Source organism: Coregonus clupeaformis, chromosome 18 (genome assembly GCF_020615455.1).
Source record: "Coregonus clupeaformis isolate EN_2021a chromosome 18, ASM2061545v1, whole genome shotgun sequence".
In the NCBI taxonomy this organism is placed as follows: Eukaryota; Metazoa; Chordata; class Actinopteri; order Salmoniformes; family Salmonidae; genus Coregonus; species Coregonus clupeaformis.
The window spans coordinates 52,273,082-52,289,856 of record NC_059209.1 but is presented as its reverse complement, the minus strand read 5'-3'; the positions used below and the strand labels follow the sequence as shown (position 1 = coordinate 52,289,856).

Below are 16,775 nucleotides of genomic sequence, written 5' to 3'. Positions count from 1 at the left end.
CAACTTCAACATCATCAAATCACCTCTGTTTAGTCTAATACAGTGACAACTAAAAGATACCAAAAACAATTTAGTCCAATCAACGTAAGTTAAATATGATGTGGCTGTCCATGGTTTTAATTTCTGTTTGCGCGCGTGTTCGTGCAAGTAGAAATACATGTTGACTCACCCTACTTGTAGAGAAACTCCAATGCCATCCTCCTGTCTTTCATGTTGGCGAAATGGTCTATCACTCTGTCATACAGTACACACTTTTATTTGTTGTTGTCCTAGGCTACCTGGCTAAAATGCTTGCTCGCTAGCCTAACTTCCATTCATGGGCAATGTTAGCTAGTTAACATTAGCCTTCTACATCTAGCTACTGCACATATTGATCTTCCATCCTCTCAGGCCAGGGGCACAACAATGTATGAATTAATGGTTGGATCAGAATCGCCGTTACAATCATTGGCCAGTAGGGAGAATTAAGTAAAACCACAAGTCCAAATCCCTATCTCCTTCCATGGCTAATTTAGGAAAGGGCCCATTTTAGCTAGCTAGCCACGGAGGACAACAACACAACAAGTGATGTATGATGTATGCTCTCAAAGCGATTTGATAGGAGAGACGCCAAATCCAAGCTGGCTTCCTTTGACACTTTTTTTTAAAATTCGCTTGGACCATTCACATTTGAGCTCACTCAGTTTAGCTCAGCGTTGATTGGCAAATTTTGTATACTTTTTTTTGTCAAGGGAGGCAAAATGCTCACTGGCTTCCCTTTCATTCAATGCTATAGCCAGCAACAATGTCATACTAGTTTGGACCAGACAGAATCAGATTGATGGCCTATACGTAGAGAGACAGAGGGGCGCTGTTTCGCTCGCTCTGATGCTTTCTCCTGTGAGATACATTCAGCCTCTTGCGAATTGAATGAAAATTATGAAACACAGAGAGACTAAAGATTTTTGGGGAAGCCTGGCTTCCCATGGCGTCCATGAATACACGCCACTGGTGCCTGGTCTAGCTAACACCTAACTCGAAATCCTCCTGACTTAAGTTTCACAGCTCTCCCTGTGCTGTGAGTGGCTTCAGCCAGGCTAGCCAGGAGTGTATTCATTAGTTGGATTCTGTTGCAAAACGTTTTGCAATGAAAACCATTGATTGTTTACTCTTGGAAGCAAACAGAACAAAATGGGGAGGGACCTACCTGAATTTGTCCAATAGAAAGTCTTGTTTTTGTTGCAAAACGTTTAACTTTTTATTTATTTTATTTTTACGATGCAACAGAAAAAATGCTTTGCAACAGAATCCAACTAATGAATACACCCCTGCTGTAGCCTAGTTGACAGTATCCAGCAGATCCTACCAGCTTGCTTACAGCTGCACTAGGGTCGTGGTTCCAAAAACATACCTCAATCCAGGGATGAGAATTGTCCCATTATCCCAACTGTTACTCCGAATTGTCCCATTATCCCAACTGCTACACCAAGAATATTGAATGACTGCTATTAAACCTTGGAGAAACAGTTGGGATAATGGGACAATTCGGCGCACAACTAATTTCTCCTGCCTGGATTGAGGTATGTTTTCTGAGCCATATCTCTCACAGGCTCCAATGTGTCAATCTACACAGGAAGCCTGTCAGACCCTAATGCAGCTGTAAGCAAGCGGGTCGGATCTGCTGGCTAAATTGACAGCTGCCGCAGAAAGTTACATTGTAGCGCAGAGCACAATGACAGTCAAGAGGACAGTTCAAACCCGAAGCAACAACCGAGAGATCAGCGCCAGTCAAGAATTCATATCAACGCAGTTCTTCATAAGCTACTGTAGTTAATGCCAGAGAGGTATATAAATGCTCGTTGTTACTCGAGAAAAAAAACGACAAGAGACTAGATCATTTCCGGGGTTGGTTCTAGGTCGAAAATATATTATAATCGCGAGCCCTACCCGGAAAGAAGCCTCAGAGGACAGCGGTGTTCGGGTGCTGCAGAGATACATCTCAGATGTCAGGCTATGTCATGTAAAGTCAGAGTAACAGCGGGTTTAAACTTTAATTTTACCCTGTGAGACGCGTTTTACTCTCTGTCTTCCACTTTGGGCGCACACTGAGCAGCTGAAACGGGTAAGTTTTCGCGGAATTAATGTCTGCGTGCGTGTGTGTGTGCGCGTCTGTGGGGTGGGCGTTGTGGTCGGCAGATAATTTCATCATGAAACTTTAATGTCATCTCAACCTGATGCTAAATCATGCATTATTGGCTGACGAAGTTCTCCGTACGGGTCGACAACTAATGAAATAACTGACAGACAGTTTATCTACGGAACATAGCCCGTTGAGCACCTGACGAAATAATGTATCTATGATACAGGATGGGCTCCATCTGTATCTGATCCTATAGTATCCATATCTATCTATCTATCTCATTCGGTTTGGGGAATAACTGTACATTTAAACAAAACGAAATATTTACACGATTCAGGCCTACATGGAACCAACAGTACTCGTTACATTTCAAATGCTCAGACAGGACAGCAATATGGTCCAATTCATGCACCTATCAATATAACGCATGGTCATCCCTTCTGCCTCTTATCTGGCAGACTTACTAAACACAAATACTGCTTTTGTAAATGATGTATGAGTGTTGGAGTGTGCTTTTGGCTGTCTGTAAATCATGCAGTCAGTATGACAATTGAGTACTTTTTCCACCACTGTACTTAAGTACATTTAAAACCAGATACTTTTGGGTGACTTTCACTTTTACTTGAGTCATTTTCTATTAAGGTATCTGTACTTTTATTCAAGTATGACAATTGAGTACTTTTTCCACCTCTTGTTACTGCTGCTATGATGAATGCCCAAAATATATTATTTTTCTTATAAGAAAAGCATTGGCTGTGTATTTCTTTATTTCCTAAAACAAAATGTTGTTCATATTGCTGTTCCATAGGGGAAGTTGAATTTGTATGCTCATGTGACCAGGTAGGTGCAACAACTGCACAGATGATGTCATGATGATGTTATGTCCTCAGCATGTCAGTCTCTCTGACAGTTAGGTTAGGTTGTCCTGATGTTCATTCCCATGTCACCCCCCCCTCTCTCTCTCTCTCTCTCTCTCTCTATCTGGCCAGATGAAATGTGCCTGTATGCAGATCTGTTCAGTAGTCTATAATTTCCAGCTGTGGTGAATCTGCTGGTTAGCAGCACAGCCTCAGGCTTTAGGCTTAGCTAGGTTGCCTCAATAACGTCACATGAAAAACTGCTGAGTGTGTGTGTGTGACATGCCTTCTCTCTCTTCCTCCCTCTCTGACAATTCACTACCAACTGGCTGTTATTGTTGCTCTAAAAGGGGATTTAGGGTTTCTGAAGAATTGGAGACCTGTCTCATTACTGTACTAGTATGTTTGGAGTACAATATTATTTCAAAATGTCTTACAAATAGACTCAACTTTTCTCTCCCCCCCTTCCATCTCTCAGTGATATGTGGTAGCAGGCAGCAGTATGCCGTACGTGGACAGGCAGAACCGTGTGTGTGGCTTTCTAGACATCGAGGAGAAAGAGGGTAGCAACCGCTTCCAGAGACGCTACTTTATACTGGACACACAGGGCAACACACTGCTGTGGTACATGGACAACCCCCAGGTACACACAAACACATGTCATACTGCCTGTACAAACACGCATGACCTCTGATGTGTCTGAGGCAGAGTTGAGAAGAGTGTGTGTTCAGATAGTGGTTGTGTTCTGCCACTAGCAGGGTAGAAACACACCTCTAAAGAGGAAGTGAGACTAGGAGTAGAAGTCTTCTCTGTGTCTTTAACTCTCTCTGCCTGCAGAAGTGTTTGTTATATTGACTGTTGTGTTACTGTATTTATTACATTGGTGTGTTGTATCTCTGCCTGTAGAACCTGCCCAGTGGAGCGAACTCAGTCGGGAGTCTGCAGCTGACATATATCTCCAAGGTAACAATACCCTAAAACAGATGACTTATTAAGGGCAATGTTTTTGACTGATTCCAGACTCATCTTTTCTCTCTTGTCTTCTCCTCCTCTGTTTGGGGGTTAGGTGAGCGAGGCCACAGGGAAACAGAAGCCCAAGACTGAGTTCTGCTTCGGTGAGTAAAAGTGTGTATGAGAGTGTAGGGTGTTCTCATGGCCCTGGTGAAACACGTACAGTAAAATGTGTTCCTATGTTTATCGTACCTGTTCTGTCCTCTTTGCAGTGAGCAATGTTATTATAGCCTCTGTATTTATGTTCTGTATTGCTATATAATATTATATATTTCTATGTATATCACTATGTCTGCAGTGATCAATGCAGTATCTCGGCGGTATTTCCTCCAAGCCAACGATGCTGCTGACCTCAGAGACTGGGTCCTTGCTCTCAACAAAGCCACCAAGATCACTGTGAGTACCCCAACTCATGTAGCATCAAATCAAATCAACTTTTAACATTCGGACATCTAATTATTACACGTATAACGTTTCATTAAACTGAGACATAGTGATGTTGCAGAGGAGCGTGATGCAAGACAAAGCACACTCACCAGAGCTGCTGGAAAATGTGTGGCGAGACAGCATCTGCCCCAGTACTTTTCAATCTGGTGTGGTGCCGCCACACCACTTTCATAGCAGCAGCACCGACTGGGCCAGTAACTTCTCAGTACATTTTTGAGTTCCAGTTCAACATTTACCTGCTCTGTCGCCATCTACCATTGAAGACTACAAGCAGAAAAGTTGTGCTATTTGTATTTGAGCAATATGATTGGCCGTTCATTCAAGCACCACTACGCTCCCGCGAGTCACCACTTCTCGGGCACTCGAGCAGTACAGAAGTTGATAGCTACGTTCACACCACAGACGTGAGCTGTCCTGAGCAAAAATAAGCGCCCATCAATCTGCTCGCTGAGCTTATTTATTTTAGGGAAAGTGATTCACCAAAGTAAACTTTCAATAGTGAACACACTAGCAATTTGCTGGCTACCATTGATGCAAAAGGAAAGCAAAAAAAATGAACTTTGACATTCGTCTTGGCTAGCCTGCTGCAGCTAGATCGTTATCTCTTTTCAAACGCAATTGTCTGAAAGGGGCAGCATCCTATTTTGAGATGTGAAAGGCCCCAGAAAAGACACGTACACATTTTGCCACACCACTTTTGAACCTGTGGTGCCACCTCTGGCACTCAGAGTATCACAGAGCATGTGCACGGATGCGCTTCAATAGCTACAACTTGATAGCTGAGAATCAGAAAGAGCAGAGATGTTTAGGTTTGCGCTTCACTACTCTTCGTTATTGTGGAAATGGGCCCAGTATTGCTGTTTACTTTGTGCATACAGTTACACTGTAATATATTGGCACCCATGCACTTTACAATGGAGTGCAATGGAGCAGAATGTTCTGTTTTTTCTTTTCAAAACTGGTTGAATGGGTATTTTTACCTTGTAGGCACCTGCAGCTGTTGTTGTGTATTGTTAGATATTACTTCACTGTTGGAGCTAGGAAGACAAGCATTTCGCTACACCTGCAATAACATTGCTAAATATGTGTATGCGACCAATAAATACAATTTGATTTGATTTGACCTGCAACTTCCCACATGTGGAATGAATTACACGGTAAATGAGAATCACCTGCCTCCAACCAAATTCTTCTGAATAATTGTTGGTCCTTTGCAGTTGTAAATCAAACAAATACACATGTGAACCCCAAAAGTTATTTCAGTTTCAACTTATTTTAAAAGAAATGGTGAATTATTTAAAAAATATATATATTGTGCAAGGCTGCCAATATATTAGAGCGTAACTGTGTCTGACTCTACCTTTTTGATATTGCATTTATAACTTAACACTAACATTACACAGGTAACATGTTAATGTTTGATTTCGGTAAACCTGTAGGTTATGTGCAGCTGAAACTACAATCACCTGAGTCACACTGACAGGAAGTGATGTCACACAGAGTATCTCACAAAAGTGAGTACACCCCTCACATTTTTGTAAATATTTGAGTATATCTTTTCATGTGACAACACTGAAGAAATGACACTTTGCTACAATGTAAATTAGTGAGTGTACAGCTTGTATAATAGTGTAAATTTGCTGTCCCCTCAAAATAACACAACACACAGCCATTAATGTCTAAACCGCTGGCAACAAAAGTGAGTACACCCCTAAGTGAAAATGTCCAAATTGGGCCCAATTAGCCATTTTCCCTCCCCGGTGTCATGTGACTCGTTAGTGTTACAAGGTCTCAGGTGTGAATGGGGAGCAGATGTGTTAAATTTGGTGTCATCGCTCTCACACTCCCTCATACTGGTCACTGGAAGTTCAACATGGCACCTCATGGCAAAGAACTCTCTGAGGATCTGAAAAAAAGAATTGTTGCTCTACATAAAGATGGCCTGGGCTATCAGAAGATTGCCAAGACCCTGAAACTGAGCTGCAGCATGGTGGCCAAGACCATACAGCGGTTTAACAGGACAGGTTCCACTCAGAACAGGCCTCGCCATGGTCGACCAAAGAAGTTGAGTGCACATGCTCAGCGCCATATCCAGAGGTTGTCTTTGGGAAATAGACGTATGAGTGCTGCCAGCATTGCTGCAGAGGTTGAAGGGGTGGGGGGTCAGCCTGTCAGTGCTCAGACCATACGCCGCACACTGCATCAAATTGGTCTGCATGGCTGTCGTCCCAGAAGGAAGACTCTTCTAAAGATGATGCACAAGAAAGCCCGCAAACAGTTTGCTGAAGACAAGCAGACTAAGGACATGGATTACTGGAACCATGTCCTGTGGTCTGATGAGACCAAGATAAACTTATTTGGTTCAGATGGTGTCAAGCGTGTGTGGCGGCAACCAGGTGAGGAGTACAAAGACAAGTGTGTCTTGCCTACAGTCAAGCATGGTGGTAGGAGTGTCATGGTCTGGGGCTGCATGAGTGCTGCCGGCACTGGGAAGCAACAGTTCATTGAGGGAACCATGAATGCCAACATGTACTGTGACATACTGAAGCAGAGCATGATCCCCTCCCTTCGGAGACCCCAAACACACCTCCAAGACAACCACTGCCTTGCTAAAAAAAGCTGAGGGTAAAGGTGATGGACTGGCCAAGCATGTCTCCAGACCTAAACCCGATTGAGCATCTGTGGGGCATCCTCAAACGGAAGGTGGAGGAGTGCAAGGTCTCTAACATCCACCAGCTCCGTGATGTCGTCATGGAGGAGTGGAAGAGGACTCCAGTGGCAACCTGTGAAGCTCTGGTGAACTCCATGCCCAAGAGGGTTAAGGCAGTGCTGGAAAATGATGGTGGCCACAAAATATTGACACTTTGGCCCCAATTTGGACATTTTCACTTAGGGGTGTACTCACATTTGTTGCCAGCGGTTTAGACATGAATGGCTGTGTGTTGAGTTATTTTGAGGGGACAGCAAATTTACACTGTTATACAAGCTGTACAATCACTACTTTACATTGTAGCAAAGAGTTATTTCTTCAGTGTTGTCACATGAAAAGATATACTCAAATATTTACAAAATGTGAGGGGTGTACTCACTTTTGTGAGATACTGTACAGGTAACTGCAAAAATAATGGAAACACTTGAGTAAATGAGGGATACAAAGTATATTGAAACCAAGTGCTTCCACACAGGTGTGGTTCCTGAGTTAATTAAGCAATTAACATCCCATCATGCTTAAAGAATAGGCAGGCCATTATGTTGGCTACCATTGCTATGCCCCCATAGGATGACAATGTCCCTATCCACAGGGCATGAGTGGTCACTGAATGGTTTGATGAGAGCATGAAAATAATGTATGCCATGGCTGTCTCAGTCATCAGATCTCAACCCAATTGAACACTTGTGGGAGATTCTGGAATGGTGCCTGAGACAGCGTTTTCCACCACCCATCAAGAAAACACCAAATTATGGAATTTCTTGTGGAAGAATGGTGTCGCATCCCTCCAATAGAGTTCCAGACACAATCTATGCATTCAAGCTGTACTGGCTTGTGATTGCCCAAAGCCCTATTAAGACACTGTATGTTGGTGTTTTTCCTTTATTTTGGCAGTTACCTGTATATAGCACTCGAGGAAGAAGTCTGTGGTCTCACATTGAACTGTTTGGCCAGGGTGTACCCGCACACACACACACACACACACACACACACACACACACACACACACACACACACGCACACGCATCTCAAATATGAGGAAATGGTGAAACAGGACAGTGGGAGTTTGTTTTGAGGTTTCACATAGCAGATTCAAAACAAATCACATTTTATTTGTCACAAATGCGTTGAATACAACAGACCTTACCGTGAAATGCTTACTTACAAGCCCTTAACCGACAATGCATAGTAAGAAAATATTTGCTAAATAAACTAAAGTAAAAAAAGTAACACAATAAAATAACAATAACGAGGCTATATACAGGGGGTACCAAGTCATTGTACGGGTTAGTCGAGGTAATTGAGGTCACGTACATTTAGGTAAGAAAAGTGTGTGTGTGTGTGTGTGTGTGTGTGTGTGTGTGTGTGTTGAATCTTATATCCAGCCTGTGGGGGGGGCTTTCCACACTCACTGTTTTAACAGACTGCTGATGTTTGTGCTGTGGAGCTGCACTATAGAACACACACTGACACACACACGCAAACTTCTCGACCACACATTGGGGGGTTCAGAGAGTTTAATGCTGAATCATGGAGGTCATAAGGCCTGTAACTCCTCCCCTCCACACCACTACAGAAGGCTGAGAGCAGCAGTTACTGATTACATCCCAATAATCTCTTTTCTCTCTCTTTTTTTTTCTCCTGAAGTGTGCACTCGTTCACCACTTCCCACAAATTTGAAAGCATTGGATTGGTGTAGGCATGGCCTAGAGGGAGTTTCCATATACCAGTCATTTTTCTTTCCAATCCATGAAGGGAGGTGAACAAGTGCACACTTCGGGAGAAAGGAGAGATTATTGGGACACTTCGGGAGAAAGGAGAGATTATTGGGACCTGTGTCCCAATAGTCATCACTGTGTGTGGCTCTGTGAGGCTGGAGTGTGGTTCTGCTCTGTTTCTTCTCAATTGTCACCTGCCCTCACACAGGAAACACAGATGCGCTTTCTCTCTTCCACTTCCTCTTTGGCTCCCCCTGAACTCCCCCTGAGGAAACCCTGTAGGGCTACATGTGGGCCTTCTTTATCTCAAATATCTTGTTTATCACTCCAGAAATGTTATATTATAGTTTCATGGTTTATCAATAAGTGAACGTTAATGATAATGTATTGTTGGCTAAATGCTAGCTATGGGTTTGGCTTAATGCTCAAACTGTTGTTTTCTGTAGGTCCCTAAAGCTGGACCTCTCCAGCCCAGGTCAGAGGTTTCGCCGGTAACCGGTGAGGCAGGGGGGAAGAGGCAGGCCTACAAGACTGAGATCATCGGAGGAGTGGTGGTGCACACCCCCATGTACCAGGTACTATGTTCTAGTCCAAACACACCATTGCCACGGTGACAGTGTTGGTGATTGTGGTGGTGGTGATGACGATGGTCAGTGAGGGTGATGATGATGTACAGTGATGGTGATAGTGATGATGGTTGTGAGGATGATGATTGTGTGTGTGTTGCAGAATGAGGGGGAGGAGATGGAGGTAGGGGACAGGAGGGTCAACTCTGTAGGCATTAGACCAGGCGTGCTGAGGTGTGGCTACTGTGTCAAACAGGGTAACATGGTGAGTACAAATAAACACACACTAGCAATGGTCATCAAAATTGTTAAAATGTTTTAATAAATGCAACAGTTGGACAATGGATGAAGATACTCCAAACCTTTTTGAATTTTTAAAATCCATCAGATATTGACAGAATAGTAGCACATAAAACCTTTTACTGGCATGGACAAATAATGAATGAAGTTCAGGGATTTTGGTGGGAATTCAGGTATTCAATTTATTGTCAAATTTCACTTTTGTTTTCGTAGAATGCACTCATACATTTTGTAATGGTATCAGGTATTAGTAAAAATATTTTGTGTTTAAAATAAAGAAAAGTGTGCCTCATTTGCATAAATACAATTGGTGTATTTGCATATTTGAATAGATTAACGTAAAGGGGTCGCACAGGGCTGCAACCACCAAAAACGTGCTCTGTCTAGGCCTACCTGCACTCACCTGCGCTGTCTAGACTGCCTCATAAATTACTGTTGTCACATTCTGTTGCATAATTCAACAAGTGTGTCAATAGCAGCATACCCTCGGATTAAAAATCAACACGCTTGGCTTTAGATTACCACTATCTATACATGCACTACATGGCCAAAAGTATGTGGACACCGGCTCGTCGATCATCTCATTCCAAAATCATGGGCATTAATATGGAGTTGGTCCCCGCTTTGCTGCTATAACAGCCTCCACTCTTCTTGGAAGGCTTTCTGCTAGATGTTGGAACATTGCAGCGGGGACTTGCTTCCATTCAGCCACAAGAGCATTAGTGCAGTCGGGCACTGATGTTGGGCGATTAGGCCTGGCTCGCAGTCGGCGTTCCAATTCATCCCAAAGGTGTTCGATGGGATTGAGGTCAGGGCTCTGTGCAGGCCAGTCAAGTTCTTCCACACCGATCTCTACTAACCATTTCTGTATGGTCCTCGCTTTGTGCACGGGGGGACATTGTCATGCTGAAACAGGAAAGGGCCTTCCCCAAACTGTTGCCACAAAGTTGGAAGCACAGAATCGTCTAGAATGTCATTGTATGCTATAGCGTTAAGATTTCCCTTCACTGGAACTAAGGGGCCTAGCCCGAACCATGAAAAACAGCCCCAGAGCATTATTCCTCCTCCACCAAACTTTACAGTTGGCACTATGCATTCAGGCAGGTAGCGTTCTCCTGGCATCCGCCAAACCCAGATTCGTCCGTCGGACTGCCAGATGGTGAAGTGTGATTCATCACTCCAGAGAACGCGTTTCCACTGCTCCAGAGTCCAATGGCGGCGAGCTTTACACCACTCCAGCTGACACTTGGCATTGCACATGGTGATCTTAGTGAAGCTCCTGCTGAACAGTTATTGTGCTGACGTTGCTTCCAGAGGCAGTTTGGAACTCGGTAGTGAGTGTTGCAACCGATGACAGACTATTTTTACGCGCTACGCGCTTCAGCGGTCCCGTTCTGTGAGCTTGTGTGGCCTACCACTTCGCGGCTGAGCCGTTGTTGCTCGTAGACGTTTCCACTTCACAATAACAGCATTTACAGTTGACGGGTAGCTCTAGCAGAGCAGAAATTTGACAACCTGACTTGTTGGAAAGGTGGCATCCTATGACGATGCCACGTTGAAAATCACTGAGCTGATTTTATACACCTGTCAGCAACGGGTGTGGCTGAAATAGCCAAATCCACTAATTGGAAGGGGTGTCCACATACTTTTGTGTATATATACACAGTAGTGTACTTTACATTGTATGCGAGATCAGACATAATATCACTATAATCCGAGTGTTCATTTTCGGAAGTTGCTTTCATTTCAGTGCATCTAATTTGTAAGCATTTCAACTGTATTAAATTATAACGTTTTTCAATTCCACAAAAAAATATACACCCATCAAAATAAAGTTATCTTTCTTGTGATGTAAGTGTTGAGAAGATGCGTTAAATCCCAGTATTTACCGGGTGTGTTTGACAGGACATTACAAACATTCTCTGCGGTCGTAAAGTTAACTGGAAAAAAGGACAGAGTAAAATGAAAGCAATCGATCCAGAGAGATTTAAGTGCCAAGTGGATGTTGCACCCCTCAAACACAGGAAATAGATGGCTGAAAAAGACACATCCTCAGGTAGGCGGGGCATGTACGTTGCTACATACATACACACGCACACACACTTTTGAACTAATCGGTTGTGTGTTTCAGAGGAAAAGCTGGAAAAGGCGTTTCTTCATGCTGGACAACAATGCTGTCAGTTACTACAAGTGTGAGACGGTGAGGTCATATCCTGTCTCTCCTCTCCCCTCTCCTCTGTGAGTGGTTCTGGGTGGTAACTGTTGCTGTTTAAACCCCAGTAAGGTGTAATTACAGATGTCCTCAAATGGCTTTGGAGTAAATTCAAACCAAGACAATACATCGTGGGTAAAACATGTGTCCTCCATGTTTAAGTCTTTGTTTCTGCTTTGGTGTGGTGTGTGCTTCAGTGTCCTGTGTGACAGATGTGTTTCTGTCAGTGGAACAGAGTAAAGTTTGGGGTTTCTCTGATAAACGATGGCGTGTGTGTAACCTGTATTTGATATGTATTTCAGGATAAGGAGCCGCTAAGAGCGGTTCTTCTGAGAGACATTCAGAAGGTCCATGAGTGTCTGGTCAAATCTGGGTGAGAGTCACACTATCTCTATCACACACACACACACACACACACACACACACAATCTCGCTGTCTTACCTAGTCATCTCTCTGTCAGGGACCTGCTGATGAGGGATAACCTGTTTGAGATCATCACCAGCTCTAGGGTTTTCTACGTCCAGGTAAGTGAGTGTGTACTTGTTTTCCTACCTTATCAGGACCCCAATGTCCTAACAATTCACCCGAATTGCCTTACAAGGTAGGAAAACAAGAACTTAAAAAAAAGTTTCCATGTCCTGAATCTGTTCAAATGCTATTTTAAGATTAAGGTTTAGGGTTTTTGGGTTTAGAGTTAAGGTTAGGGTAAAAATAAGAATAATTGTGTTTTATGGCTAAAAACACTGGATAAGTGTGGTGAAATTTGTTGTTTTAAAGGGTCAGCCATAGTAGTATGGCACCGCTGGAGCAAATTAGGGTTAAGTGCTTTGCTCAAGGGCACATCGACAGATTTTTCATCTTGTCAACTCGGTTATTTGAACCAGCAACCTTTCAGTTACTGGCCCAACGCTCTAACTGCTAGGCTACCTGCCTGGGGTTAAAGAAAATAGCATTTTGAATGGTCAAACAAGTCCTGAAATTTCACGAAAATAAAGCTGTGTGTGTTCGTGCGCATGTATTGTCATCAGCTGGGCTTCCCTCTGTGTTGACTACTCTCTGGCTTCATGCTCTGTTGCTCATGTGTGGCCTTAGTTCTGTTTTTGGACAAACGGAAGGTTTGTGCAAACACTAACCATAAAACAACAACATCTCTTGTCCCCCCATGGGAGAACAGCTGACTAGGGGCAGGGGCCTTAGATCAGAGAGAGGTAACTGTGTGTGCTTACTTTGTTGTTTAAGCGTAATGTGTAAGCGTGTGCTGGTTTTGTTGCAGACAGACACTCCAGAGGACATGCAGGGCTGGATCAGAGACATTGAGGGGAAGATACAGGACTTCAGAGGCCCTGGCAAGGTAAAGGTGGATTTAAATGCCACTAACAGTTCCGACCAGTACTATTAGTGGTCCTGATGGCGCGCCCATACAAGTGTCATAGCACATCAGGGAGATGAGAAATTCTGATTCAGTGGGGGAATCACAAAATGGTGTCTCTTTCTTTCCCTCTCAGGGCTCTGCATTCACACGTGCCTCCTCTCTGTATCGCCCTGGTAACTCCTCACACCCACCCTCTGTGCTCCGTGGTCGTCAGGGAGATGACAAGAGATCCCCACTAGTGAAGTCATGTTCCGTGGCCCCGGGGTGGCAGCCCTGGACCCCCGTACCACAAAGAGAGGCTCCCGCACTGAGCACACTAGAAAAGGACGGTCCCTTTAGCTCTCTGCTGCCCAGTCTCTCCTCTCTCTCTCTCTCCACCTCCTCCTCCACCTCCTCATCTTTATCCTCCCTCTCCACTCCCACCCCACAGGGGGTCCCAGCTCCAGCCAGTGGTGTGGGGGTCCCAGCCTGCCCAGGCACCATAGCCCCAGGCCCCTCCAGCAGCCGGAGGAGACACCGCTCTCAGCCTCAGCCCCCCACAGACCGCAGCTTCCCTTTCAGCCTGGACCACGATGGCATCCGCACCACCGACGTCTAGAACCAACATAACTCAGGATCCAACAATATGTAGAACCACCAACACCTAGAACCAAAATCTAGAGCAACAATGACACTTGTTTGAGTGCTTTTCCCTTTGAAAGACTAAACCTTCCCTCCCCCACCCCCTCTCCTCTGAGAGTTCCATAGGCCTGCTGCTGTAGCTGCGTCTGCTGGGGGTCTGTTTGCTGAAGTAGCCCACTCCCCCTCTCTCTCTGGAGGCCTGTGGCCCCCTGCTGGTATGGGAGGGTAGTGATGCAAACTGGGGTTCCTGGATGTGTTCTCTCAATGAGGGGTGTGTTAGTGGCTGTGGGCTTCTGGCATAAAGGGTGTCTTGGAGAGAGCAGTGTTGGGGAGACTGGGAGGGGTTATCAGTGTTGGAGTGTCTGGTGAACTGCGAAGGGGTACGTTATGTGTTATTGTACGATTTCCTCTTAACCTGAATGTAGTTCTCCCATGTACTGAGATGAAGGAAGGTTTGTGTTGTGGTAGAGCCTGGTCTGTCTTCCAAATACCCTCCAATAGTATTAGTCAGCTGGTCTTTTACCTGTATTAACCAAGGCTATGTCCCAATTGGCACCCTAATTCACTATGTCGTGCAGTACTTTTGACCAGATCATTATGGGCACTGGTCAAAAGTATTACACTAATATAATGAATATGGTGCCACTGCCAATTGGGACGCAACGCAAGAGTCCCATTCAATCCATAACCTGGTCATGGAATAGTGGCGATGTTAGTGTCTGTGGCTCTGCTTGTCTCTGTAGACAATCTTGTTCCCTTGTTAGACTATATCCAATTGCATTAAATTGCTACATCAGCAACACATTTTATATATATATGCGCTTTTATTGTATTTCTGCACACTCTTCCACTAGCCGCATTCTCTTGCTCGAATGCAAATTATTTACCATTCCAGCGGGAGTGGAAAATATTTTGTGTGTCCCAGATTGTTCTAGCAATTCTCACACAGTAACTTCATTTGGAGGAAGGATGTTTGATATGCTTTACATTTGTATCACAAACTATTTTTTTTGAAAATCAGGATAAGTGGCCATTTTTAGACCTATACATTAGGGCTGGGATGATACCAGTATTGCGAAACTCATTAATAGCGTGGCAAGGAAACAAAATACGAAGGGGATTTAACTTCTTTAGGAAAACAGCCCTAAGGAAGGAAACAAACATCATGTTGTCATCCAGAGTCACAGTTATTTATTTTCCAAGCTGAAGCAAACTATTTTACATACAGCAGGTTTTTAAAGGACCGAAGAGTTTGGTCTGCTTCGTGTTTACATTTTTGCCATAGACGAAATATCACGATACTGCCCTGCTATACATGCCTCCAGTAAGACCCTATGATCTGTGAACCGTACATGATACAGACAACATCTGGGTGTCATTATACTCCTTATAGTTTTCTCTCAAATGTGGAGTATGTCACATTCATTTATTCAACATAAAAAATATTCATCTCAAAACGACAGTTTTTGATTTTGCTTATTTTTAGACATATTGTTTGTGACACACTTCAAACAAGGAACATTAACAATTTCTAGTACTTTTAATTATATGACCCATTTTATACATAGAAATTGACATTATAGGTCATTAACCAATCACAGCCCTACTATAGGATTGCGTATTCAGCAAGTCACCAGCAGAGGAAGTTCAGTTTGAATCGATTTTCCCATTCACTGTGTTGGTGGTGCTCATAAAATGTTATCATACCTTCAAAGTTATCAGAGAGCCCACTATGGAAATTTGATTTACTTGCAAAGCAGGTGTTCCCAAACTAGGGTGCGCGGGACCTTGCTTGATTTAAAGGGCACATTTGTATTGTTTTTTTCTTTACAATTCGTGATTGTTTATACCGATCTAAAACGACTCATAAATCCGCAATGCTTTAGGCTAGAAACAAGCGGTAAAATGCCAGAGGACGACGCGACTCTGATGCACATGAGCTACGACCTTATAAAGTCAAGGAGTCAAAGAAATTGGACTTTGCTTGGAAGGTAATCTTATACAATGTTTGACTGAGTATGCCAAACATTAGGAACACCTTCCTAATATTGTGTATTGATACAGACTCAATTCGTCGGGGCATGGACTCTACAAGGTGTCGAAAGCGTTCCACAGGAATGCTGGCCCATGTTGACTCCAATACTTCCCACAGTTGTGTCAAGTAGTCTGGATGTCCTTTGAGTGGTGGACCATTCTTGATACACACGGGAAACTGTTGCACATGAAAAACCCAGCAGAGTTGCAGTTCTTGACACAAACTGGTGCGCCTGGCACCTACTACCATACCCTGTTCAAAGGCACTTCAATCTTTTGTCTTGCCAATTCACCTCTGAATGGCACAGATACACAATGCATGTCTCAAGGCTTAAAAATCCTTCTTTAACCTGTCTCCTCCCCTTCATCTACACTGATTTGAAGTGGATTTAACAAGTGACAATAAGGGATCATAGCTTTCACCTGGATTCACCTGGTCAGTCTATGTCATGGAAAGAGCAGGTGTTCTTAATGTTTTGTATACTCTGTGTATAATTAAGTTGAGGGTTTATCATAATAAAACTTATTTCGTAGTGGAATAACATTTTGAATAAATCGGGTCTAGACTTTATTTTCCTATTATTTATTTATTTATTTTATTATTATTATTATTATTATTATTACTATTATCATCATGAAATAACCTACCTAAAAGATGTCATGGGTCTTTGCTAAACTACGTAGAATTTAAGGAAATTAACTTAAAAACAACAACATTTTCCTGGGGTGGGGGGGGTTACATTTCTCAAATGTGAAAAGGGGGACCCTGGGGAAAAAAGTTGGGAACCGCTGTTGTAGAGTGTTGTT

General features: G+C 43.5%; 1 protein-coding gene across 2 annotated transcripts; it reads left to right on the top strand.

Moving 5' to 3' along the window:
- The first annotated feature begins 1,699 nt into the window (after positions 1-1,699).
- LOC121573811 (pleckstrin homology domain-containing family A member 2) lies at positions 1,700-14,747 on the top strand. 2 transcript variants are annotated; one of them, XM_041886132.2, is made up of 12 exons: positions 1,700-1,823; positions 3,455-3,619; positions 3,883-3,939; positions 4,043-4,091; positions 4,286-4,383; positions 9,309-9,437; positions 9,592-9,693; positions 11,860-11,928; positions 12,243-12,313; positions 12,402-12,465; positions 13,215-13,292; positions 13,447-14,747. In XM_041886132.2, the coding sequence occupies exons 2-12, from the start codon at positions 3,479-3,481 to the stop codon at positions 13,909-13,911; spliced, it is 1,323 nt and encodes a 440-aa protein (XP_041742066.1). In that variant the 5' UTR covers positions 1,700-1,823; positions 3,455-3,478; the 3' UTR covers positions 13,912-14,747. The 2 variants fall into 2 exon arrangements, with proteins under 2 accessions (XP_041742066.1, XP_041742057.1); XM_041886123.2 differs by lacking the exon at positions 1,700-1,823 and adding an exon at positions 1,832-2,101.
- The last annotated feature ends 2,028 nt before the right edge of the window (positions 14,748-16,775 follow it).

Bases quoted from the DNA above. Each gene is read 5' to 3' on its own strand.
- LOC121573811 (XM_041886132.2), top strand. From the start codon at position 3,479: ATGCCGTACGTGGACAGGCAGAACCGTGTGTGTGGCTTTCTAGACATC. The intron at 4,384-9,308 runs GTGAGTACCCCA...TGTTTTCTGTAG, and splicing joins ACAAAGCCACCAAGATCACT to GTCCCTAAAGCTGGACCTCT. The intron at 9,694-11,859 runs GTGAGTACAAAT...TGTGTGTTTCAG, and splicing joins GTGTCAAACAGGGTAACATG to AGGAAAAGCTGGAAAAGGCG.